This window comes from Aotus nancymaae, unplaced genomic scaffold (assembly GCF_030222135.1).
Source record: "Aotus nancymaae isolate 86718 unplaced genomic scaffold, 86718_ANA_hifiasm-v0.15.2.pri h1tg000021l, whole genome shotgun sequence".
Taxonomy (NCBI): Eukaryota; Metazoa; Chordata; class Mammalia; order Primates; family Aotidae; genus Aotus; species Aotus nancymaae.
Window position 1 is genome coordinate 16,020,969 of NW_026988433.1, and position 26,515 is coordinate 16,047,483.

The 26,515-nt window shown below is 49.5% G+C and overlaps 1 protein-coding gene and 1 long non-coding RNA gene across 2 annotated transcripts in view; one reads left to right on the top strand and one right to left on the bottom strand.

The window, feature by feature from the left end:
• LOC105728570 (uncharacterized) overlaps window positions 1-7,896 on the bottom strand; it is a 38,119-nt gene extending 30,223 nt beyond the window's left edge. The window contains exons 1-2 of the long non-coding RNA XR_001110062.3: window positions 7,724-7,896; window positions 6,733-6,921 (exon numbers count right to left, since the gene is read on the bottom strand). This is a non-coding gene — a long non-coding RNA (uncharacterized LOC105728570). The remainder of the gene's footprint in view (window positions 1-6,732; window positions 6,922-7,723) is intronic.
• A 52-nt stretch (window positions 7,897-7,948) lies between these two features.
• The window catches only part of TESC (tescalcin), a 58,252-nt gene continuing 39,685 nt past the window's right edge, over window positions 7,949-26,515 (top strand). The window contains exon 1 of the mRNA XM_012468995.3: window positions 7,949-8,151. Coding sequence (XP_012324418.1) covers window positions 8,094-8,151 — 58 coding nt within the window. The 5' untranslated portion in view covers window positions 7,949-8,093. The remainder of the gene's footprint in view (window positions 8,152-26,515) is intronic.

Below are 26,515 nucleotides of genomic sequence, written 5' to 3' on the forward strand. Positions count from 1 at the left end.
CAGTCTGGTCAACACTGTTTCCTTGGCACTGTTTCTAAGTGCAAACCCGGAGTGTGTTTATTCATTTCTCGTTGCTGCTGCAACAAATTATTATACCAACTCAGTGGCTTATAACAGCAAAAGTTGATAATCTGGAGGTCAGAAAAAGTTGATGGTGGTTCTGGAGGTCAGAAGTCTAAAATGGGTCATGCTGGGCTAAGATCAAGGTGTCAGTGAGGCTGTGTTCCTTCCAGAGGCTCTAGAGGACAATGCATTTTCTTGCATTTTCAGCGTTTAGAGGCTGCCTGTTTTCCTTGGTGCCCTTCCTCCATCTTCAAACAGCAAGGGCCGATTGAGTCTTTCTCATATCACGTTGCTCTTGACTCTGACCCTCCTGCCTTCCTCTTTGATTTGGTTAGTTTGGTTTTGATGTTTTTAAGACAGGGTCTCACTCTGTCACCCAGGTTGGAGTGTACTGGTATCATTATGCCTCACTGCAGCCTCCGCCTCCTGGATGTAGGTGATCCTCCCACCTCAGCCTCCTGAATAGCCGGGACCACAGGCACACACTACCAATGCCTGGCTTATTGTTTTGAATTGTTTGTACATATGGGGTTTCACCATGTTGCCCAGACTGGTTTTGAACTCCTGGACTAAAGCTATCTGCCTGCCTCAGCCTCCCAAAATGTTGGGATTACAGGCATGAGTCACCAAGCCCGGCCTGCCTTCCTCTTTCATATATAAGGACTCTTGTGATTATATTGAACCCACTCAGATAATCCAGAGTAATCTCCTCCATCCCATCTCAGGGTCACCTGATTAGCAAACTTTATTCCATCTGCTCCTTTAATGCCCTCTTGCCATGAAACCAAACATATTCACAAGTTCTAGGGATTAGGATGTGGACATCTTTGGAGGCCACTGTTCTGCCTACCACATAGTCCTGTCTAATGGTGTAGGATGCCTCTCCCCAAATCACAAACGATGAATACATAAAAGTAGCTCTACCTGGGGCTGTTGCATTTCTACCTGAGGGGGTCCTCGCAGAGCCTTCCAAATGCTGACTATTCTGTCTCTTTTGACAGCTCCCATCCCGCTGCCCAGCCTCCCCCACCGCTCGATGTAAAGTGATGGTGAAGTGAAAATAGATTTGGGGCCCTTGCCACTTCTTTCTGGTTGGTAACTTTGTTTCTTGGACAACAATGCAGAGTTTGAAGCCCATCCAGGGACAACATTCCATCTGCCCCCTGCAAGTTCCAGTAATTGGTCACTATTTATAATTATATAAATAATAGAAAAACAAGCTCAAGCTGCCCTTCCCAAGAGCCCCAGTCTCCTTCTCCTGTTTCTAGGCAGCCAGCCCGCCCTCCTATGGGGCTGCATCCCTCTGAGGTCTGGGCACTCGGCTCCAGCCCTGGGCTAAGGCAACGATGCTGGTGACAGCGGTGATTGTGCCACCCAGGAAGGGGCAAGGGGTGATTTGCCAACTCAAAGTTGAGTTCAAAGTTCTCAGAGAGTGAAGAGAAGGAACTATTCTAAACACCCGCTGCTGCGATCATTCTCCCAAGACCAAACCTGATTCAGTAAGAACTGGGAGCTAGACAGAGGTTCGAGTCTGAGTTTCACTAATTTGTAGCACCCGGGAGTCACAGGGCTGGGAGGGATGGGAGGATAGAAAAGACAGGAGAGTCAGGCTGGCTCTAAAGTCCTTGATATCCAACTACCCACCAAAAAAGGAGCAGACAGTGGGAAAGGTGTGCTCTACAACAGCCATTTCAATGGGATTGTGGGCTCATTATACAGATGAGGACATTGAGGTTTGGAGTTGCAGTGGAACCAACCCAACGGTACCCAGCCAGATCTGAATCTCTCTCCCACAGCATGCCCACGGCAATGGGGGAAAATCAGGGTGCCTTGGGGAAAAAAGATTGTTCCAAAGAAAATAAAAGGATAACTTTAATTTCAAAGTTCAAATTGGAGATGATGAATCTCTGCTCCCATTGACACGAAAACCAAGAGATCGTGACATATGAAACCAGCCTAGGGAGCCTGAATGATCTTATGAGAAAAACCTTCTGTGCCAAATCACTGATGCAGGCCACCGGCGCGGTCTCCCTCCCTGTACCTGTTTCATGAGAGCATCACTACGCATTGCTTGTTTGATGTGGTTTAGGTGTGGTCTTCACTAAGAGGCCAAGCCAGATGATGTAACCACCTGATGGGTTCTTCCTGCCCACTGCGCAGACAAAACCCATTCACTGAGCCCACAGCATTGCAATAAAGAGTTTGGTTAACACAAGGCTGGCCACCCCTGTGCAAATCCAATCTTTCTGAAAAGTTGAAGGCTAGGGTTTTTAAGGGATAGTTTGGCGGGCAGGGGGCTAGGGGAATGGGGGCTGCTGGTTGGTTGGGAATGCAATCATAGGGGTATGGAAAATGGTCCTTGTGCTCTATGTCCACTTCTGGGTGGGGCCACAGGGTCGGCTGAGCCAAGAGTTGAGAGTCTGGGTGGGACCATCTGGTCATCAGAAATGCAGGAAAAGACATCTCAAAAGGCCAATCTTAGGTTCCACAATAGTGAATTGGGGGCAGTTGCAAATCTTATGACCTCTGGAATAATGACTGGTTGTCATTTAACTATGCCTGCATCTTAGCGGAATTTAGGACCCCCTCATCCTCCTAACCTATTGGACTTTCTTTTCTTTCATTTTTTTAAGAGACAGGTTCTGTCCCCAAGACAGGAATGCAGTGGTGTGATCATGGCTCACTGCAGCTTAAAACTCCTGGGCTCAAGTGATCCTCTCACTTCAGCTTCCAGAGTAGCTGGGACCAAAGACACATGCTATCAGATATGCACTGCTAATTTGGTTTTTTTTTTTTTTTCTTTTTTTTTTGGTAGAGGAAGGGTCTCACTATGTTGTCCAGACTAGTCTTGAACTCCTGGGCTCAAGCAATTTTCCACCTCAGCCTCCCAAAGTGCTGGAATTACAAGTGTAAGCCTGTGTGCCTGACCACCTGGTAGCCTTTCATTAGTTTTGTGAAGGCAGTTTTGTTTTGGGGAAGGGCTATTACTATTTAAACTATAAATTAGCTGGGCATGGTGGCTCACACCTGTAATCACAGCACTTTGGGAGGCCGAGGCGGGCGGATAACCTGAGGTTGGGAGTCCGAGACCAGCCTGACCAACATGGAGAAACCCAGTCTCTACTAAAAACGCAAAATTAGCCGGGTGTGATGGCTCATGCCTGTAATCCCAGCTACTTGGGAGGCTGAGGCAGGAGAATTACTTAAACCTGGGAGGTGGAGGTTTTTCGGTGAGCAGAGATCATGCCATTGCACTCCAGCCTGGGCAACAAGAGCGAAACTCCATCTCAAAAAATAATAAATAATAAATAAATAAAATAAACTATAAATTAAATTTCTCCCAAAGTTAGCTTGGCTCAAGTCCAGGAATGACCTAGGGCATTTTGGAGGCTAGAGGCAGGATGACGGTTGGTTAGATCAGATCTCTCTCAGAGTCATAACTTTCTGTTATAATTTTTTGCAAAGGTGGTTTCAATGGTACTTGGAGTCCCCATAAATCTCTTGGTCAGTGGCCCAAATGTTAAGAAAAATGTCTTGTTACTCCTGGAACATTACCATGCCTTGGGAGTTGCCCCAAGCTAAATCATTAGAAGGGGCAGGTGAATTACAGAAACTGCTCTTCAGACATCTTCAAGTGTATTCTCTGATTCTGGTTTACAATCCTTTGGGAACACCTTGGTTTTCCTACCAATAAAATGGGGATGTGCTGGGTGCCTCTCCTCCAGGCCCCTGCAGTGACTGGTACCAGCTATCATACCATGATGGTCTGTTCACATCTCTTTCCTTGCATACTTTGGGATTCCTGAGGTCAGGGACTATCTCTTTCACTGTAGTGTCCAAACTCCTGGCACGCAACGGTGAATGCATGAACGAATACACAAACGCACATATCACAGTCAACTGGGTAGTCGTTTCCTGGACTTGACTGGCTTGTGAGAGCAAATAGTTCAACATTCAGGGATTTTGAAGCTGGGCATGGTGGTGCACGCCTGTATTTGTAGCTACTTGGAAAGCTGAGGCAGGAGGATCCTCTGAGCCCAGGAGTTTTGATACTAGCCTGAGCAACATAGTGAGACCCCGTATCTATAAAAACAAAATTCAGGGATTCTGCAAGCCTATTATTAAATTGTCAGTGACTTGAAATTGACTATGGTAGGAATATTTACACACAGAAATTGGCAACTGCTACAGATTAGGACTTCCTCCCCTCCTGTCCTTTTCAGAGAACTTGTTGACCAGCTCACCACTGGCTAGCACTTACTATGTCAGGCAGTTTTAAGCACCTTCCGTATGTGAATCTGCATTTAACCCTCACAACGTTACATATATGAATCTGCATTTAACCCTCACAATGTTATTGCCACTTTACAGTTGGGGAAACTAAGGATGAGAGAGGTTAACTTGCCCAAGTATGGTTCCATAGTCCTCTGTGACAGGAAGGTGAGAAGGCCAACTGAAGACCATCCTGGCCATCTCTGGGCTCAGCTGCCCTTTGTGGCTTCACAGGGACCAGGTATATGAATTGTGGCCACTACTTTTAATCACCTTCTCCCGGAGGAGGTCCTCTGGGAGAAAAGATGCAGTTGCCTGGTGACTAAAGTGTTTCTCAGTCCTCCAAAAGTCATGCTGTGTTATGGGGGGATAAAGCTCACCCCCAACAGGGTGCCCCTCGTCCAGGGCTCTAGACAACAAATCCATACAAAGCTGCAGACCTCATTCTTGCTTCTTGCTCCGTTGACACCTGCAGAGCCATTGGTAGGTTTGAATGAAAGCCACGACATCCTAGAACAGGCAGCGACTGGCTTTGTGTGGAGGGCGCTCTGCGGGTGTGTGCAGCATTGCCAGGCGAGGGCAAAGCCCAGGCAGATGGTAGGTGCCCACATGGAGACATCTGTCCACCCAGAATTTGGCTTTGCTGTATCCCTTCAGGACCACAATTGGGGACAGTCCTGGACTTCCTGAAGCTTAGCTTTAGAGACGACACAGTCTCTCAGGGCCTCATTCTGGTTTGAACATTCCGTATTTCTGTGGGCTCCATCACGTCAGCCCTTGTTTACCCATATGCCTTGTCACTGCCCATGTGTCTGTCTCCTCCCCCCACCAGGAGTTCCTCAGGAGCGAAGGTGGCATCTTATTCCTGGCTGTGGCTCCAGGACCCAGCCAAAGCCCCGAACATAGTAGGTGCTTAATAAATGTGCAATGAATAAATGATTGAACAAATGCATAAATTGTGCCTTGGTTTTTTCCTCCTTCCTGCTGCTCCAAGGATCTCCTGATTACTTCTCCAAGCCCTGTGATTAGGAATAAATCCTTCTCTGTCATCCTACGCAAGACTTCCTCCCTCCCAGCTCCCTGCTGGCTGGCAACGGTGGCTTGTTTGGCTATGGACACAGGAGAGGGGATGAGGACTCTGAGAAGGCCTCCCTGAGGATGTGAGTTTCCACTGAGGTCGGAAGAGGGAGTGGAAGGGAGTTTCAGGCAAAAGGAACAGGTGTAAGTGCTTGTCTAGGAGCTAAGAGTGGCCACTGGGTCAGGGTAGACAGGTGACCCAGTAGGACAGATACCACCAGCTTCCTTGAGATTACCCAAGAGGCAGAGTGAAGCCATGTGCCCCACTCCTTGCCCCTGGGCTTTTGTCCCCACCCCTACTATCTCCAGCTCTGGGAGCAACTGTGCCAAGCAGGAGGGGCTGATGTCCAGAGAATGCCACTTCCTATCCCCCCAGCAGACAGCTCCATCATTCAATCCTTGACTAGTTTAATATAACAAAATTCCAGGAACAGACATTTTAAGTTGGAATAAAATTGCTCCTAGCAGCTATATGTAATTGGTTGTCTCAGAGGCTCAGAACTCCCAGGAGTATTGAAGATCCTTTTCCTGATCGCAGAGGCCTTCCTGTGTTTCCAGAATCCTTCTAACCCAAAATGGAGTCCCTAGGTCAGCTGTCCAGCCGGCTCAGACCAGTCCACCTTGATCGGGTCTTGCACCGCCCTCTGGAGAGTGCTTTAAAGTGCAGATTGCAGGTGCTGCCTTAGCTCTATGAATGCAGACAGGCAGTGTAAGGGGAAGCTGGATTTTCTTTTTGTTTTAGAAACAGGGTCTTGCTCTGTTGCCTGGGCTGGAGTGCAATGGTGCAATCATAGCTCACTGCAGCCTCTAACTCCTGGGCTCAAGCTATCCTCCTGCCTCAGCCTCCCAAGTAGCTGGGACTTCAGGCGCACACTATTGTGACCAGCTCATTTTTAAAAAGTTTTAAGTTTTGGTAAAGATGGGGTCTTGCTATGTTGCTCAGACTGGTCTCAAACTCCTGGGCTCAATCCTCCTGCCTCAGCCTCCCAAAGTGGTGAGATTACAGACATGAGCCACTGCCCCTGGCCAGAGCTGGATTTGCAGCCAGGAAGGGACTGATTCTGCTGCTCTAGGAAGTTTTGGGACCAACCCCCACCCTCTACCTCGTGGCTCTGAAAGTCACCCCCTACCACTGGAAAGGGCTGGGACCCTTGACTTGAGCCTGCAGTCTGCAGGAATGAACAGCAGTTCTCAGCAGCCTATGAAACTGATAAAGGTGGGTCCACCCAAATCCCCTCTGTGGGCACTGAAAAACTCCTGCCGCTACCCTGTCTCCCTTCCCCCCAACATTTATCATTGAGCCTAGTGTTCAGAACAGACCTGATACCTGACAGTCATTGACAGTGGTGTCACTAAGCACTGTAGAGCCTTCAGAACAGCAGAGCCTTGACCTTGACGTTCTGCCCTGTGTGCCTCTTCAGGGGACAAGATTCCATAGCGCCCACCAGCCTCTGTGACCTTGTGCTGTGTCCATGCCAGGCCTTTTGGTGGACATCTTATTAACTTATTCTTATTTTAAGGAGGAGGAATCATGTTAGGCAACAGTATTGGCCCCGGTCATCTGACCTGGATGAAGAGCCAACTCCTTAAGCCTTCTTAACCCAGGACTTCCCTAGTGGGCATGGGGACCACTGGCATCACCTTCTCTCCAGCAGTTTGCCCCAAATGCAGCCTCCTGGGCCTGCTTCTGCAGTTGTTGTTTTTTTGGTGGTAGGGAGAGACAGAGTCTTGCTCTGTTGCCCAGGCTGGAGTGCAGTGGCAAGATCACAGCTCACAGCAACCTCCACCTCCCAGGTGCAAGCGATTCTCCTGCCTCAGCCTCCCGAGTAGCTGGGATTACAGGCATGTGGCACTGCACCGGACTAATTTTTGAGTCTTTAGTAGAGACTGGGTTTCACCATGTTAGCCAAGCTGGTCTCGAACTCCTGAGCTCAAGTGATCCTACTGGCTTGGCCTCCCAAAATGCTGGGATTACAGGCGTGAGCCACCGCGCCCAGCCCTCTCCTGCAGTTTGAGGTGCCCTTCAGCCACCGGGCTGTGCAGGGCCCACACGGGCCGCCACGTGGATGTGTTCACCTCGGAAGGGTGCTGGGGCTTTCCTGGAATAAACCAAAGGGCATGGTGCGCCTTCAAATAGGATTATTATTACTGCTGTTCTCCATAGAGCTAATTCCTGCTCTCTGACCTCCTAGATTCTCAGTGGAGTTTTCCTCCTAAGATCTGGAGGATATGAAGTGGGATGGGTTGGGGGTGGGCATGGCACCCCCAGGAGTCCCACCCCTCCTACCCACGCCCCCAACTTTGCTCACACCTGCTTCCTCACAGATCCAGCAGGGATGCGGAATGGGCGAGGCACGTGGCCGCTGCTGCACTGACTGAGAACCCAAGGCGGTGGGCTCCGGGGACCCCCTCCCGGCGGTTTCCGGTCCGGGGCGGGGCGCTCCCCTAGCCGCGCAGTGCGCGAAACCGGCGTGCGCTAGGACCGCGGCGCGCCGCCCTTAGCCGTTATATATAAGGCCGCGCTTCGTCCCCACGCGGAACCCGCGGCTCCGAGCTTCCCCGGCGTCCCGACTCGAGGCCGGACCCGAGGCCAGCCCTGAGGCCAGTCCGGCCGCTGCGAAGCCGAGGCCAGCGCGGGGCCTGCGAGGGACGCTCGCCCGGGGGCCCCCGCCGCGGGCACCATGGGCGCTGCCCACTCCGCGTCCGAGGAGGTGCGGGAGCTCGAGGGCAAGACCGGCTGTGAGTACCCGCGGGGGCGGCGCGGAGACCGGGACGGGACCTCCGAACGGCCACTGCTGGGGGCCCCGGCCCGCCGCCGCGCTGTGTGACCTTGGGCCAGTGGCGGGCCCTCTCTGCGCCTCAGTCTCCTCCTCTTTCAAATGGGTCCCCGCCGGCCACTTCGCCGGCTGCGACGAGGAGCTCCGCTGCGAAGCTCAGTGTCGCAGCCGCTCAGCCTCCGACTGGCCCGGGAACTCCGTGGCCGGGGGACTGCGGACCGGGGAGGGAGCGGGGCCCGGGCTTCCCAAACGCGGGGCAGGTGCCTCGGGCCGGGCGGGCGAGCGCCTCGGGCAGCCCAGCTGGGGCGCGCGCGCCGCACCTGAGAATCGTTTGCATTAGCGAGCGTAGGGGCGGAAAGTTTTGAAGCCGGCGGACCCGGGTGGAAGCTGGGCTTTAGCGCTCCCCAGCCGGGTGACCTTAGGCGGGAGAGTTGGTTCTCCGCGCCTGCCTTCGTCCTGGCATCTATAAAATGGGTTGAGACGGCCTCACCCCCACGGGTGGCTGGAGGGCTTAAGCGAGGCAGCGGCCGCAGAGCACTTTGCCCGGAGCCCGGCGTCCTCCCCTGGGTTCGCTGGGTCTCCCCGGACCTGCAAAGGTTGCGCGCCCCGCATCGGCCCGGGGCGCGGCGCCCTGGGAGGCCGGGCCGAGTTCCCCGCAGGGAAATGGCGGAGAAAGCGCGTCCGCCCGAGTTCAGCCGGGCTGGGGACTTGGGCCCTGACTTCGGCGTGGCCGGTTCTGCCACCGGCTGTGGACCAGGGTGTGGACTGGAGACCGCGGGGGGTCAGGTGTGTGGGTAAACCGGCTTTAGCGAGGGACACACTGGCTGTGAATCCTGCCAGCTCCACTTCCTGGCTGTGTGACCTTGGGCTAGTCACTTTACCTCTCTGATTCTTAGCTTTCCTTCTCTGTGTTAAAGAGTTCTCCTAGTACCTGGTGGAGGCTTTGGAAATGGGAGCTGCAGATATTTTCGGAAAGAGGTAGCTCCTGGCATCTGCTTAAAGTGCAGAGAACCAGCGTCTAGTCTTGACCACCAGAGAGGGTGGCCCTGCCGTTTGTGCGTCAGCTGAAAAGCAACCCCTCTCGACCTCCAATCTAAATACCCCTTTCCAGGAGAACTGGAGGAAAATTGCAGAAAACCATTAATAGCTTGTGTGTATATGCTCACGCTTATACATCTATATCTGTATCTCTCTCCTGTGTAGAAATGTAGAATTATATCCAACTAGGGAAGTAAAAGGTGTGGCGGGTAGCATATCTAATGTGATACCCTTTTTTTCTTTTTCTTTTTTTTTTTTTTAAAAAGGATCCTTTGAGCTGGAGCTGCAAAGTAAAAAGAAATAGAAAATGTAAACGGGGGGAAATTAGAGTATACATTGGTAATTGCTATATTTGCAGACTGGAAGAATCCACCAGAAAGTACAAATGGATACTTGGTGGGGGTTGCAGGTCGGGCATGGGGAGTGGAAGGGATGAAGAGACAGTGAGCTTTTTCTCTGTAAACTTCTTTATAAGTTCATTTTGAACTATGTTGAATATTTTACTTATAAAGAGTTTTATGCGCTTCAATCTGAAGATTTATGAGAGAGAAAGGAGGGATTCCTCTAGCTCTTACTTGCCTAGGTCTCTCCTGGTTTTATTATTTCTTACGTGCCCTCTTCCAGCCTCCCACTGCTTTGAATCTGGATTGATGTTGATGGGTGTTCTCTGTGGTGGGGATCCTCCCTGGAAGGGTGGACTCTCCGGCAGCCCACAGGGCACTCGGGAATTCCGCCTGGTTGTGCGTTTGATGGGGAGGAGGGGCTGCAGAGCATGCTGGGAGTCTTGTCAGTTTCCTGGGTCCAGCCTCCCACTGGGATGACAGATGCTGTGTTCCTGCTCTGTAACCTTCCTAGATGTAGCTGCAGCGGCTTCCCTTCTTGCTGCCCAGAGCTCAGATTTCATAACCCAAAGGGAGATGGAGAGGGTGGGAGAGGAGGTTCTGAGGTTAGACCAGACTAGGTAGGTGGAACTTTAGGTAGGTGGAAAGTTGCCCTCAGTCCTCTGAAAGGGACTGCATAATCTGGTCACTTTTACCCACTTAGCAAATATTTATAGACCAGGGGCTGGGGATTTAGAGATGGCCCAGAGAGGCTGCTGTTCCTGGAGGGGGACACACAGTTAAAAAAAAGAAAACACCCCATAGGTGTTAAACTGTGAATGAGGCACAGCGGGGTGGCATGAGAATGGAGCTTTAGGGTGGATCTGGAGGACCTCCCTGAGGAGGTGATAATGGAAGAGAAATCCAAGTAAGGAGGAGCCAGGGGTCTGCAAATCAGTGGAAAGGACATCTCAGGCTGAGGGGACAGCAAATGCGGAGGCCCTGTGGCAGGGACGAGCTGGCAACAGTAAATGAGAATACAGGACATGAGGACACAGCTGTCGCCAGGGCTTAGGCTGTGGCAGGAGCCTGATTTCAGGGGCCTTGTCAGGTACCTTGGGCATGTCACTTACGCTCTCTGAGGCTCAGTTTCATCTACTATAAAATGGGCATAGTCATAGTACCTTCCCTGAAGTTGTTGGGAAGGATTAAGTGAGTTAATACACGGGAAGTAGTTAGACTAAACACATGTACGTGTGTGTTATTGACCATGCTTTAAACAGTTTTGTATGTCATGGTCACTCCGAGCCATACTTAGAGTTAAGTCTTGGTCCCACCCCTCCCAGTTACATGACCCTGGGCAAGTCATTTTACCTCTTTGAGCCTCAGTACCCTCACCTGGATCCTGAAGTTGTTGTGTGGACTCAGTAAGGTTGTGTATGTATGTATGCTAGGCTATTTGGCTTGGCATGGGAACGTCAGCTCCCAGAGACCCAGTGGGTCAGGCAGGGTCCTTCCTCCAAAGCTGTTCCCTTGGGAATCTTCCCTGAGAAAAAGGGAGAAGAGCCTCAGTGTAAGGTGGCCAGAGGACAGGATGAGCTTGCAGGGCTACTGACTCTCCTGGCCTCCCTGAGGACCAAGATGACCCCTGACTTCCTGGGGAGGAATCAGCTTGGTCCCTTTCTGAGAACACCATCCAGAAAGGACCAGAAGATCAGGCTGAGGATAGTGAGAATGAACACAATTCCCTAAGCACCTGCCGAGCACCAGGCTCCATGCTGGCGCTCTTCACGTGACACTCTAGAGTAATGATCCCCCAGGAAGGCAGTGTTAGGGCCATTTTACAGATGAGGAAACAGGCTCAAAGAGGTAAACCAGCTTGTCTGCTGCTCCACAGCTGCTAAATGGAGGAATTGGAGATCATAGGATTCCCAAGTCTACTTTCGTTTTTCTACTAAATTTTTAAATTTTTATTTTTTGAGACAGGGTCTTGCTCTGTCACCCGGGCTGGAGTGCAGGGGGGCATGATCAAGCTCACCACAACCTCGAACTCCTGAGCTCCAGCGATCCTCCCCACTTCAGCCTTCCCAGTAGCTGCAACTACAGGTGTGTGCCTCCACACCAGCTCATCTTCAATTTTTTTGCAGAGACAGGGGTCTTGCCACATTGACCAGGCTAGCCTCAAATTCCTGGCCTCAAGCAGTCCTCCCACTTCAGCCTCCTGAAAGTGCTGGAATTACAGGAATGAGCCACCATGCCCGGCCCCAAAGCCGCCTTCTTACTGCCAGCATGCTTTCACTGTGTGTCGCTGCCACTTGAATTTCTAGGAACCAACAAGGAGTAGAAAAAGACTTCCCATATATTTTCTCACCTTCAGGCCTTTGCACAAGCTGTTCCTCTGTCTGGAGCACTGTTTTCATTTGATGTGCACAATTAAGTGGTTACATATGGGAACCTTTCTCCACCCAGGGTAGGATCTCAAGCCTTTCCTCTTAACCCTGTCTTTTTTTTTTTTTTTTTTTGAGATGTGGTCTTACCCTGTCACGCAGGCTGGAGTGCAATGGCACGATCTCAGCTCATTGAAACCTCTGCCTCCTAGTTCAAGTGAGTCTCCTGCCTTATCCTCCCGAGCAACTGGGATTACAGGCACCCGCCACCATGCCTGGCTAATTTTTGTATTTTTAGTAGATACGGCGTTTCATCATGTTGGCTAGGCTGGTCTCGAACTCCTGACCTTAAAGTGATCCGCCTGCCTCTGCCTCCCAAAGTGCTGGGATTACAGGCATGAGCCACTGTGCACAGCCCTAACCCTCTCTCTCTATGAAGCAAATGCTCATTATTGTTCAGGGGTTGGCTTAGCTGCTGCTCCCATCCGGAAAGCCATCTCTCCATCCAGCCTTTAACAGTTAAACACCCATCCTCAGGGCTCTTGGAGCTCCTTCCTTCCCTCCCTCAGTAACGGGCATCACACTGTGTTATACTTGTCAGCTCTGTCACTTGCTACCCCCTCGAAACTTGGAGCTCCCTAGAGCAGAAAGAACGTGCCTTGTTCGCCTTTGCATGCAGTTGGTGGTTCACGTTAAAGGGGCACAGTCCCCGGGGACTTTAAAACCCAAGGTGTATTGTTCAGAACAGGCAGCTGGTGGAAAACCAGGTGCTACCCTCACCAGCTGTCCTCGGCTGCCAGCCCTCCCAGCATCTCCAGTTCCCTCCCTACACGATGAACCCTCTTGGCATCAACACCGAGCCAGCTTCACCAAAAATATGCCTGAGCAGCAGCTCGCCCACACAGGGCATCGTCAGGTCTGCATGCCCACCTTCCTTCTCGCTGCCTGTTAGAGTCTCATTGATTGATTTCAACCAGAACTGAGTATTCCCAGGCATCTTATCTGAGCCAAGAAGGCTCACACCTAGATTATTAAGATTCATATGAAAAGCCTGATGGAAGGCGTTTCGGGGGTGTGTTTGAGCTCACCACCTTCCCCACGCACCCTCAGTGGCAGGAGCCGAGTGGTGCCTGGTGTGTGGACCGAGGTGCACAATGGGCCCTGACCAAGAGAAAGGCTCCTTGGGAATCATTCACCTGAGTCAGTTCCCCTTCGCCACCTTGAGCTGACCTGGAGGTGGCCCCACTTCCTGACTTCCCCCGATCCGTGTCTGCTCCTGGAGTTGGAAAGGAAATAATAAGAGGAGGATTCTGGGAAAGGTGGAGGGTCTGTTTTTTCCTTCAGGCTCCAAAACAGCTTCGCAGGCATGTCTATGTTGACGCCAAGAAGCTGCCAGAAGGAAAAGGGAAAAAACAAAATATCCAGACCTAGAGTTCAGACCTGATGATGGCAGCAGTGAATGTTTCTCGGGCACGTGGCATCTGCCAGACGCTCAGCTGAGCCAGGCAGTGGGTCGGCAATAGCTGATGGAAGCCTCCCAGGAACACCGTTGGTTTCCTGTCTTACAGATGCAGGCATCAAGGCTCAGGAGAGGACGCGACTGCCCAGGGCCACAGGCATCATAATGAGAAGTAGAGTCGAAGGCTGCTGCAGTGGCTCCAGCCTTGTAATCCTAGCATTTTGGGAGGCAGAGGCAGGAGGTTCAGTTGAGACCACGAGTTGGTGCCACTGCATTCCAGCCTGGGTGACACGGCGAGACTGTCTCCAAAAAAAACAGAAAAGAAGTAGAGAGTCAGGTTCCATTCCCGGTCTGATCTCATTTGGAGAGGGAACCAGAGATGGCGGGGAGGACAGGCAATGCCAAGGGTAGCTGGTGGGGGTGGCGCTGGTTTTCCCACTGCCTTCTCACCCCTGGGCAATACTTCTTAGGTTCTAAAGTCTTTAAGTGGTCCCAGACCGTGGTCTTGGCTCATTCACCATTTGCCATATTCTGCTATCAGGGTGGACCAGATGCGGTCCCTGCCCTCCAGAAGCTCAGGGGCTCGAGCGGGGTAAGGGACCACCCCGACAATTGTAGCGTAGCGGGAGGAAGACTCTGATGGGGCCTGGGCACACTGGCCAGCTCCACACTTCTCTGTCGTCCGCCAAAGCCTGGTAACCTGAACAGCCAGCCAGCCAAACTCACTCGCCCCTTCTCTCTTCCTCTGGGCTAGACTGTGGGTTTTCCCCTGGGATCTTCAGGGTGTCCATGAACCCCATGAAATAGGATAGGGAATTGTCTGAGTGCCTCTGGGGAGGGGCTCTCCGCCCTTATCAGAGTCCAAACTGTGAAGGCCTTCCACTGTATGTAGATCACAACTCAGTAAGAAAATGATTCACTTACTTTTGTTTATTTAATTTGTTTTTGAGATGGTCCTGCTCTGTTGCCCAGGCTGGAGCATAGTGGTGCAATCACAGCTCACTGCAGCCTCTAACTCCCAGGCTCAAGTGATCCTCCTGCCTCGGGCTCCCTCCTCAGACAGGGGCTCCTCAGCAGAGGAGAATGAATGTGTTCTTTTCATTCACATTCATGAATGTGAATGGCGGGGAAGGGGGTACTGAGCTCTGGGGCAGAGTCCAGGGCCCTGGCTTGGAGTCATCCACACAGTGGTCCTGATCATGGGACTCCCAGCCTCTGGAACCCTTTCTGTCTTGATCAGGTGGGGGCTTCCAGGCCTCCCCTGCCCTCCCCTCTGGGGGCTCACAGGGGAAACTGGCAGGAGAAGGCCCTCTATGGAAGCTTCCCAAAGGGCTGGGGATCAGCCAAAGGCACCTGCCTGCTCTGGCCCCTGCTGGTGTTTCTCATTCTGTTCACCTGGGCCCCGTCACCTCACCATCTGCAGCAGCCACAGAGCGGGACCCTGGAGGCTGGCGTTCCATGTGCACTGAGCTCAGCACTGGAGCTGTCCTGCGCTGCTTTGCTCAGATGCCTCATCCGGGCTGTGTCCCTCTCTGAGCCACCAGTCTCGCTCCTTAAAACACGCAGCCAACTGTGAATGAGGCGACAGCTGCTCTTTCTTGAGCACTTGTCAATCATCTGACCTTCTGAAGAGCCCTTTGGAGGTGGAACTATTGCTGCCAATTTACAGATGGGCAAACTGAGGTTCAGACACAGGATATGACTGCCCAAGGGCACTTAGCTGCCAGGTAGGGGACCTAGACTCAAAACCAGGCCTTCTAGTGGGATTTGCAAGTGCTGGGAGAAACCACCTCTTCCACGTGCCAGAAACCCCACACACTCTAGACTGAGACTCTGAGAGTCCATGCATCTGTATGATCGGGGGAGGCCATGCTGTGACCCCACAGCCTCATCAGTAGTGTTCCACACGTTGTTTACTGAGACAGCAAGGGGAGAACTGGACCTCGAGGCAGGCAGGATTGGTTCTGGGTGATGTGGAAAGTTCTAGAATCTAGGTGGGCTGCCCCTGGGGATAACAAGCTCAGTAGTGGGCAGTGGGAGGGGAGTGGGGACTCCGGCTGGGAGGAAGAAGCAGGAGGATGCTCCCCCTCTGTTTCCTAAGGTCTTACTGGGTGGCTCAGGTCTGTTTCGAAAGAATTTGTGTTTTCTCTGTGCCAGCAACTGGTAGTCCTCTCCAAGACGTCCTCGCTCCATGGATTAGTGGTAATTAGATCGCTGCTGCATCTTTCTTTCTTGCCTTCCCCTCCCCACCACCCTGGCAGGATTTTTTTTTGTCAGTTAATGGTCTCCAGAATGCATCGTGGAAATTTAATCAACGCTCAGACACGCCATACGGCCCAGTAAGACAAACAGAATACCCTGGGTGTCGATAAGATGCTCTTCCCATTGCAAAGCACTTTAGGATGTGTTATCTCAAGCTCAGGGAATGAGGTGTGTTTAGCTCAGAAGGGCCCACGGTTCCAGGAGGAAAAGTCAGGGCCTCTTCGTTCTTTTGTCCATGCTAGAGTGACTGTACAGGGTGAGGGCCTGGGCACCCCTGGTTCTGCCAGCCTTCCTGTTGCCTGCTCCAGCTTAATTATTAATTTATAAAACCAGAAGGTCGAGTGGGTGATTTCCGCTGGTGGTGGTGGCCACTGAGCACTGGGACAAAAAGGCCCTTTGTCGTCCCAGTGGTGTGACCTTTGCAGACAGACACGCTGTCAGAAGCAAGCTTTCCGTTCTGGGCACTGCTTCCTGGCAGGTCAGAGGAGATCTCAGGGCCCAGGTGCCTCCAGGAGGGAGGGCAGGTGGCCAGGCCGGAGACAGCAGTCCCTGAAGGGGGTTTGTAGAGGCCAAAGGTAGACTATAGAGGCCAGCTTGCCCTAGGTGCTGAGATTGGAAGAGAGTTCTCTGAGTTCCTTTTGAGCACCTATGCCAGGATCCCAGTGATTTGGGAACCCTGAGTAAATACCCAGCACTGTGCAGGCCTCACTCACCTGGTAGTTCTAAGGGGGTTCCCTGTCTTGCACTTGCCTGCATTCCCCCAGGACCTTGGCCAGAGTCCTACAGTGGCACACAGGTGGCTTCTCACCACCTGTCGGCATGGGTTCAAATCATGGTAGTGCCTTTTATTTGTCTAGGCAAGGCATTTTGCCTCCCTGAGCCTCAGTTTCCCCATCTGTAAAATGAGAGCAAAAATAGAACCTGTGTCGCTGAATCGTTGCAAGGATTAAGTTAGAATTTGGGCAAAGCTCTTGACCCATCCTCAGTGCTTAAGACTTATTGGCAGTTACTAATCATTTCAATGGTGAACAGTTCAGAAGTTGGCTGCATATCTCCTTTTAAAGGGCATTCAATGACTTTTTTAGTAATTCATTTTAATTTTTTGTATGCTCGCCATCTTAGACATGCCTAAACTTAATCACCTTCTCTGCCATATGCTCATAATTGGGGACCTTAATGTACTTTGTTTGTATCACTCCATAGTATTTAAGAACCTACATATTGTTCATTATTACTGTTTTATGCAGCCACTGTTACTTCTTGCAGCCTCTCTTCCTGATGAATATAGTTTTATTATTTAATACACCTTTCTGTAGATTTTTCAGTGAGGCTCTGTGAGTTGTAAACTTTGTCTGAAAATAGTTATTTTTGCAGGCATGCGTGAATGATCATTTGGCTAGATGTAAAATTTAAGGTTGCTGGATTTTTTTTCAGCACTTCGTTTTTGGTCTTGTTGCTGTTGAGAAGTCAGCTGTTAGTCTAATTGACATTTGTTTGTAGAAACCTATTTTCCCTTTTCCCTGTCTTAAAACTTGTGTCATTGGTGTTCTATACAAGCTATGTCTAGATGTGGATATATTTTTATTTATCCTGGGAATGGTTTATGTTATTTGATTCTAAGGAAGGTTCATATCTTCCATTATGAAAATATTATCTATATCCCCTTTCTCTTTATCTTCTTCATTAGTAGTTCCTATTAGAAAAATGTTGGATCATCTCATTCTGTCCTGAATGCCTCTTAATCTTTCTTTCATATTTTCTTTATATTTCTCTGTGCCATATGCTGGGTCATTTCCTTAGATCTGTCTTCTGGTTCACTAATTCTCTCTTCGGCTATTACAACTTTGCTGCCTTAACCTATTAAATTTCAAAAAAATTCCAATGACTTGTAAAAAAAAATGTTTATAAGTGCTAGTTTTCAAATTCACCTCTTTTGCATAGGGTACTGTTCTTCCATTGTTTGTAACAATTTAAAGCTTACTATATAATCTCTTCTGTTTTACCCTCTTGGGGTGCTATTCTTTTTGTTAGTTTTGTCTTCAGATTCTCCCATATGGTGGTTCATTTGCTTGTATGGTTTGGTTTTTGATTATGAGCTCATCTTTGGGCTTTTTCCCGACTCCCCTCGGCCCTTCCTCCCACTGCCCCACAGGACTCCTGTGTGCCCTGAGTTTTATGAAGAACCTTACACAGTGCATTTGCATTTCTTGTGCTAGATATCTCAGGGTTTTTACCACTCTGGAAACATTTTTCCCATTAACTCCTCAGTTCGGGTTTCCTGCCCCACAGAGGCTTGGATTTTTCACCAGTGTGTGGCTCAGGCTTGGAGTTTGCAGAAGCCTGCTCTTTCTCCTTTCCCCTGCCATCTCCCAGCAGATATGGCTTTCTCATTATTCTCTGGACCAGTGGGGAACGTTTTTTTCTGGCCCACCTGATGTGCAGGAGCGGCCTTTTGTGTTTCAGCTTTTTAGAGGCGGCTCAGTTCCAGTTCATGCAGACCCAAGGCCTTTTCTGTGGAGTTGAAGTCACTACCCTTAGCTGTTGGAGCTCGAAACCACTCTAACACACCTAGGCCATCTCAGCAGCATCTGTCACTAACCCTACTGGTTCCAGGTCTCCTCCTCGTCCCTGGCACTTGGGTATTGCCCTTTTCTTCCATTTAGCTGGGGATTACATTTGTTTCTTGCTTTATCCAGTGTTTGTAATGGAAGGCAGAGTCTGTATTAGCTCTGAGTAGCAGCACCTGGAATTCTTAATCTAAGTATCCTACTGAAGTAAGCTGTGTACTTTTTTTTTCTTTTTGAGACAGTCTTTCTCTGTCACCCAGGCTGGAATGCAGTGGTGCAGTCTTGGCTCACTGCGACCTCCGCCTCCCAGGTTCAAGTGATTCTCCTGCCTTGGCCTCCCAGGTAGCTGGGATTACAGGCATGCACCACCACGCCCAGCTAATTTTTGTATTTTTAGTACGGACAGGTTTTTGCCATGTTGGCCAGGCTGGTCTTGAACTCCTGGCCTCCAGTGATCCAACCGCCTCAGTCTCCCGAAGTGCCGGGATTACAGGCATGAGCCACCACGCCTGGCCAGCCTTGTACTTTAGTTAAGCCTGTCTCTGCTTGATTTGGCCTCAGGATAAATCTGGAACTGAAGATAGTTCTGGAAGGCTGTGAAAACCTGTTTCTTAGATGCTCTGAAAGACGCCCACTTGCCCACTCTCAAAATCTCTCCTGATTCACTGTTGCTTTTTTCCCCCTTTTTCATCTTTTTATTAAAATGGAGACATTTTTCTCCCTCTAATTACATAAATGATATGTATTTATGGTTCCCTCACTTCTCGGTTGGGCATACAGCCTAGCAAATGGCTATGCAAACAGAATCTAAAGTCATGGACCTTGGTCTAAATCCCTGTTCTGCTGCTCCTAGCTGTGTGACCTTCAGGGAGTGACTTAGCCCCTCTGAGACTCAGTTTCTTTATCTGTAAAATGGGTGTGATTACTACCCCAAGAGGGAAGTACCTGAATAAGATAATTCAGGTACCTCTGAGAGAGGACTGAATCCTAGCCTCTAGGTAAATGTTAACATGTGGTGGTGGTGGTTATTATTATTTATTGAGACAGAGTCTCTCTCTGTCACTCAGGCTGGAGTGCAGTGGCATGATCTCGGCTCACTGCAACCTCCACCTCCCAGGTTCAAGTGATTCTCCTGCCTCAGCCTCCCAAGTAGCTGGCATGACAGACGTGCACTGCCACGCCCAGCTAAAACACATGGTGGTTATTATTACCGCTATAAGGCACATGGTAAAGAACAGAGCATAGCTGTAGGAAGAGAACATAGATGAGCAAAACAGACTGTGATTTTTAAAGTCATGAGCACCCACTCTGACAGCTTTCTCAGTTGCCTTATTGCTCATGAGAGAACGTAGATCCTAAAGTCAATTCACTCTGTCCCAACTTCCCCTTTAATCCTGAGAATCCGAGGATTCATTCAGGGGAGGAAAACCCCACAGAGATCCTAACAAGACCCTTGATTTCCGAGGTTGAAATGAGCGCTGCTGACATTGGCCTGCGATAGTTCTTACCAGGAATTCCTTGGCTTCGGCACTTACAAAGTGGGTGGAAGTTGGCGTGAAAAGGGTATTAAGGTGCGTCATAAATGCCAGCAATTAATCTTCGAGCTGCTGCTACTCCTCTGAAGGATAGAATTGGGTTTGAGAGCTTCCTTCTCAAGGCCAAGTGCACCCAAATGCATCTTTGGTTAATTTTAACATCCCAGCAGCTAGGAGTGGTCTATGACGTGTACGCGTTCAGCACGTGGCATCCAAGGAAAAGGCAGGTGAAGGGGAGGAGCTGGCATCCAGCAATGTGAAGCACCCTGCGTGTGCCAGGCATGAGAGGGCAGTCCTGCGTGGAGTGGTCCCTGCAAAGCTAAGGAGGCTGTCCCTCCCTGTCTCCCTCCCAAGGCCCAGGGTTAGTTATTGTTTTGGTGGTAGCCACAGGAAGCAGGCAAGTCGATGCATCCCTGCTGAGCCTGGATCCAGCTGAACAGCCACAATAGTATCACAGGATTACTTAGGGGACGATAACGGTCCTGGCCACTCCAGCGACTCCTGTGTCTCCCACCAGATCCTGTGCTAAGGGTGTGCATGATATTTTTAAAAATTGAGGCAATATTCATGTAACATAAAATTTACCATTTTAGGTTGGGCGCTATGGCTCACACCTGTAATCTCAGCACTTTGGGAGGCTGAAGTGGAAGGACCACTTGAGGCCAGGAGTTCGAGATCAGCCTGGGCAACATAGCAAGACCTTGTCTCTACAAAAGAAAATAAAAAATAAATTAGCTGGGTGCTGTGGTGTGCACCTGTAGTCCCAGCTACTCAGGAGGCTGAGGCAGGAGGATCACTTGAGTCCAGGAGTTTGAGGCTGCTGTGAGCTGTGATTGTGCCACTGTACTCCATTCAGCCTGGGTGACAGAGCAAGACCCTGTCTCAAAAAAAGTTCCATTGTAACCATTTTAAAGTGTGCAGTTCAGGCCAGGTGTGGTGACTCAAGCCTGTATTCCCAGCACTTTGGGAGGTCAAGGTGAGCAGATCACTTGCGGTCAGGAGTTTGAGACCAGCCTGACCAACATGGTGAAACCCCATCTCTATTTTAAAAAATTAAAATAAAGTGTACAATTCTGTGGCATTAAGTACATTCACAATGATATTAAAACATCACATCTATTTCTAGGGCATTTTCATTGCCCCCTAAAAAACCTCATACCCATTAGCCATCACGCCCCATTTTCTCCTCCCCCAGCCCTGGTGACCCTAATCTTTGTTTTGCCTGTGTGGATCTGCCTGTCTGGGGCATTTCATGTAAATGTTATCTTGCAGTAGGTGGGCCTTGTACATCTACATTTCCCCTTCGTGGAGTGTGACAGGGCTGCCTCCCTTTGTACTGTTTTGTAACGTCTCATCATCTGGATACACCCGTTTTGTTTATGTACTCACCAGTTGGTAGATGTTGGGTGGTTGCCGCCTTTGGGCGATTGTGAATAGCTTGTGGTGGTTTTTCATGGCGTGAACAACCTCACAAGGGAGGTGGTGCTGTTGTCATCTCGGTATTGCGGAGGAGGAAGCAGCCTCGGGAACTCAGGGCAACAGCTGAGTGGGATGCTGAGCAGAGACCCACAGCAGCCTCCCCCGGCAGTGCAGTCAGGAGCTCACCCTTCCGTCTGGCCTAGCTCACCTTTGTATTCCGGGATTTCCTCCTAGTAGCTTGGGATTAGAGGCGTCCGCCACCACACCCAGCTAATTTTTGTATTTTTAGTAGAGACGGGGTTTCCCCATGTTGGCCAGGCTGGTCTCAAACTCCTGACCTCATGATCTGCCTGCCTTGGCCTCCCAAAGTGCTGGGATTACAGGCGTGAGCCACTGTGCCTGGCTGCCAATATTTTTTAACCCAGCGGATTTCTGCCTCCTCTTAATGAAAGGGGAAGATCTGGCCGCCCGTGGCAGCAACTGGCTAGAGGGAATGGTGGCAGCCCCTTGGACAGGGTGGGGGTTCCAGTTCCTGCCTGCACGGGCCCCTTCTCTTATTTAATGTCTTTCTGGCCCTGGAGACACTGAGATCCTCAACCCCACCTTGACAGCATCTGAGGAAGGAATTGGCTTCAATTGCCCCATCATGCCCAAGGTTAAATAGTTTTTATGTTGACACCTAATTCACAGCTCATAACATTCACCATTTAAAAGTGTACAATTCAGTGGCTTTTAGTATATTCATAGAGTTATACAAACATCACCATCACCACTGTCTAATTCCTTTTTTATTGTTTTGTTTTGAGATGGAGTCTTGCCCTGTCACCCAGGCTGGAGTTCAGTGGTGCTATCTCAGCTCACTGCAACCTCTGCCTCCCGGGTCCAAACAATTCTCCTGCCTCAGCCTCCCCAGTAGCTGGGACTACAGGTGCGTGCCAACACATTTGCTTAATTTCTGTATTTTCAGTAAAGACGGAGTCTCCTGTTGGCCTAGCTAGTCTCAAACTCCTGACTTCAGATGATCCACCCGCCACAGCCTCCCAAAGTGCTGGGATTACAGGTGTGAGCCACTGTGCTTGGCCACCACTACCTAATTCTAGAACAATTTATCACCCCCCAAAAATACCCATGGCCAGTCACTTCTCATTCCCCCAGCACCCACAAGCCCCTGCAACCATCAGTCTACTTTGTCTCACTGGATTTACCTGTCCTGGGCACTTCATATAAATGGGATCATACACATACACACATGTGGCCCTGTATGTCTGGCTTCTTCCTGTAATTATTTCAAGGTTTATTCATGCCATAGCATTTACCAATGCTTCATTTCTTTTTTTGTTGAGTAATATTCCATCATCTGGATGCGCCACATTTTGTTCACTCATTCATTTGTTGATGGACGTTTGGATTGTTTCCACCTCTTGGCACTTATGAAGAGTGCTGCTTTGAACATTGGTTACAGGTTTCTGGTGTGTACGTACATTTTCTTTTATCTTGGGTGTAAATGGAATTGTTGGCCAGGCATGGTGGCTCACGCCTGTAATCCCAGCACTCTGGGAGGCCAAGGCAGGTGGATCAGCTGAGGGCAGGAATTCGAGGCCAGAATGGCCAACATGGTGAAAGCTCATCTCTACTAAAAATACAAAAATTAGCCAAAAGTGGTGGCATGTGCCTGTAATCACAGCTATTCAGGAGCCAGAGGCAAGACAATCACTTGAACCTGGGAGGCGGAGATTGCAGTGAGCTGAGATCGTGCCACTGCACTGCAGCCTGGGCAACAGAGTGAGACTCTATCTCAAAAAAAAAAAAATTGTTTTGGCGTGGAGTGGAATTGCTGAATTGCTGGATCACATGATAATTCTAGGTTTAATTAATTGAGGAACTACCAACCTGTTTTCCATGGTGGTTGTACCATTTTACATCCCTGCTAGTAATGTATAAGAGTTTCAGTTTCTCTACAGCCGCATCAGCATCTATGATTTCTTTTGTTTATCACTATAGTCATCATGGTTAAAAAATGTTTAACCCAAATACAATTATACAAGTAATCTCCGTTAATTGCAGAGAAGTTAAAGGACAGATAACCAAACTTAGGGTCAAAGGGAGGAGAGGAGAGAAATGTTCTCTAACTCTACCTTCTGAAAACAGTTGATGACTATTATTTTGTTGTATACTCTCCTGTTTTTTCTTGTGCATATGTGTACATCGTTATGAACTTGCGCGTGTAAATGAGATCTTAGTCTGTTGGATTTTCCATGCAACAATGACATTTTCCGATGTCCCACAGTATCTTAAAAACATTTGTAAAGGCTGTGTAGTATTCCGACTTCAGGATCTGTCTCGTGTTCTGCGGCTCAGCATGTTCCCCAATTTCTTTTTGTTTTGAGAGCCTCTCGCTGTGCTGCTCAGAGTAGAGTGCAATCTTAGCCCACGGCAACCTCAACTTCCCAGGTTTAAGTGATCCTCCTACCTCAGCCTCACTGGTAGCTGGGACCACAGGTGTACACCACCAGGCCCAGCTAATTTTTTGAATTTTTTTTTTTTTTTTTTTTTTGTATAGATGGGATCTCCCTGTGTTGCTCAGGCTGGTCTTGAATTCTTGGGCTCAAGCGATCCTCGCACCTCAGCTTCCCAGAGTGCTGGATTTACAGCCATGAGCCACCAAACCTGGCCCATTTCTCCCAGTTTCTTCCTTTTCTTTTTTTGAGATGGAGTTTTTGCTCTTGTTGCTTAGGCTGGAGTACAGTGGCGTGATCTTGGCTCACTACAATCTCTGTCTCCCTGGTTCAAGTGATTTTCCTGCCTCAGCCTCCCGAGTAGCTGGGATTACAGGCGTGCACCACCACACCCAGCTAATTTTTGTATTTTTAGTAGAGATGAGGTTTCACCATGTTGGCCAGGCTGGTCTAGAACTCCTGACCTCATGTGATCACCTGCCTTGGCCTCCCAAATTGCTGAGATTACAGGTGTGAGCCGCTGTGCCCAGCCCCCCAATTTCTTATTGTTCTAAACAGGCAACCATGATTGCTCTCATCTGTTCATCTTTATACGCCTGTCTTAATTTCTCAGGATTTGTTCCTGGGAATCAAGTTCTGGTTAAAGGGTATATACCAGCGCTAACACAAACAATAATGCGAGTTGTAATCATGATACATTTTCTAGTAGCTATGATGTAATTACATTATATTATGTAATGTAATTCTAAATTTTCTCATGGACATATTAAGAGAAGTAAAGAAATTAATGGTGAGATGAATTTTAATAGTATATTTTATTTAGCCCATTATATTTAAAATATTATCATTGTACCATATAATCAATATCAAAAGTTACTGCAGTCGTTTACATTCTTTTTTGTACTTAGGCTTGGCCAGCTGGTGAGTGGTTTCCACTTCAGCACCTCTCCATCTGGGCTCACCACCTTTCAAGGGCTTAGGGCCACTCGGACAGGCAGGTGTGCTCTTTCATGTTGAAGTTTTTTTGATACAAAGTGACAGTTCACCTCCACCCCCAGAAGATTGGGCCAGTGAAACTCCCACCAGCCCCATGAACTGGTGTGAATTTCCCTCAGGTTGAAATCTAAAACCAGAAATAATAAGGTCCAGCTGCCAGGAACCAAAGCCCATCTCTGCCCATCATCCCCATGGCAACTGTGACCTCGGGGCCCTGGAGAAGGGCTTAGAGATGAGGAGCCAGGAAACTGGAAAAGCTTCCAGCCCAGGAGCTCTCGAGGGAAAGACAGGTCCTTCCGTGGACTTTGGTGGTGTGATGCAGGCAGACGTGCATCAGGTGCTTATGCGAGGGGTTCTTTTGGGGGCCCACAGTCGGGGTGGTTAGGAGGAAGCAGCTCACCAGGCATGACAGCTTACACCAGCTCCACCTGCCAGGGCTTGGAGTGTTCTGAAAGTCAGTTCCTGAGGCTTCAGAAATCATCCTTTCTTCCAGTTACTGTGCCAGAGGAAGAGGAGTCTTGCCTGAGCTATGAGCTGAGCCCTTGGCTCCAGGGATTTGGGTGTCAAAATGAGTGTTCCAGAGATGGGAGCTTGTCTTCCTAATCCTTTGCTTTTAATCAAGCAGGACAGAGGGTATGTGTGTGTGTGTTAGCATGTGTCTGTGTGCACTTTTTTTTTTTTTTTTTTTGAGACAGAGTGTTACTCCATCGCCCAAGCTGGAGTGCAGTGGCTTGATCTTGGCCCACTGCAACCTCCGCCTCCCGGGCTCAAGTGATTCTCCTGACTCAGCCTCCCGAGTAGCTGGGATTGCAGGTGCACACCACCAGGCCTGGCTAATTTTTGCATTTTTAGTTGAGACAGGGCTTTACCATGTTGACCAGGCTGGTCTCAAACTCCTGGTCTCAAGAGATCTGCCTACCTCAGCCTCCCAAAGTGCTGGATTACAGGCGTGAGCCACTGTACACAGCCTTGCATGCACTTTGGATGCAGTTAGCTGGAAACTCTTCATAAGATAAACTTGGACTAGGATGATTTATGTACCTCTTCCTATCTGTGGGACCTTGGGCACATCTCAGAGTTCTCATCTCTAGAATGAGTGTAGAATCATACCTACGTAACAGAACTGGTGAGAGGGTGGCATCAGCCCAGGCTTATACAAGAGTTGAACACAGAGGCCAGGACATGGTAAATGCTCAGTTAATGTCTGCCTTTGTTGTTACGATTTATGCATGTAATTTATTTTTTAAATGGCTTTATTGAGATATAATTCATACACCATGAGATTCACCCCATTTAAATTGAACCCCATAGTTTTAGTATAATCACAGGGTTATGCAACCATCAAAACAATCTGATCTTAGAACATTTTTATCTCTCTTCAAAAGAAACTCCAGTGCCCATTAGCAGCGCCTCCCTGTTCTCCCTCTCCAGCCCCTCCCCTCCCTGGCCTCAGGCATCCACTGGTGTACTTTCTGTTCCTGTGGATTTGTCCACCTGAGTATTTCATGCAAGTGGAATCATCCAGTGTGTGGCCTCTGCAGTGGCCTCTTTCAGTCACCAGGATGTTTCAAGGTAACTCGTCTTTTTTTTTTTTTTTTTTTTTGAGATGGAGTCTTGCTCTGTTACCCAGGCTGGAGTGCAGTAGCATGATCTTGGCTCACTGCAACCTCCACCTCCCAGGTTCAAGGATTCTCCTGCCTCAGCCTCCTGAGTAGCTGGGATTACAGGTGTGTGCCACTACACCTGGCTAAATTTTTTTCGTATTTTTAGTAGAGATGGGGTTTCACTGTGTTGGCCAGGCTGGTCTCAAACTCCTGACCACAAGTGATCTGCCCACCTTGGCCTCCCAAAGTGCTGGGATTACAGATGTGAGCCACCATGTCCAGC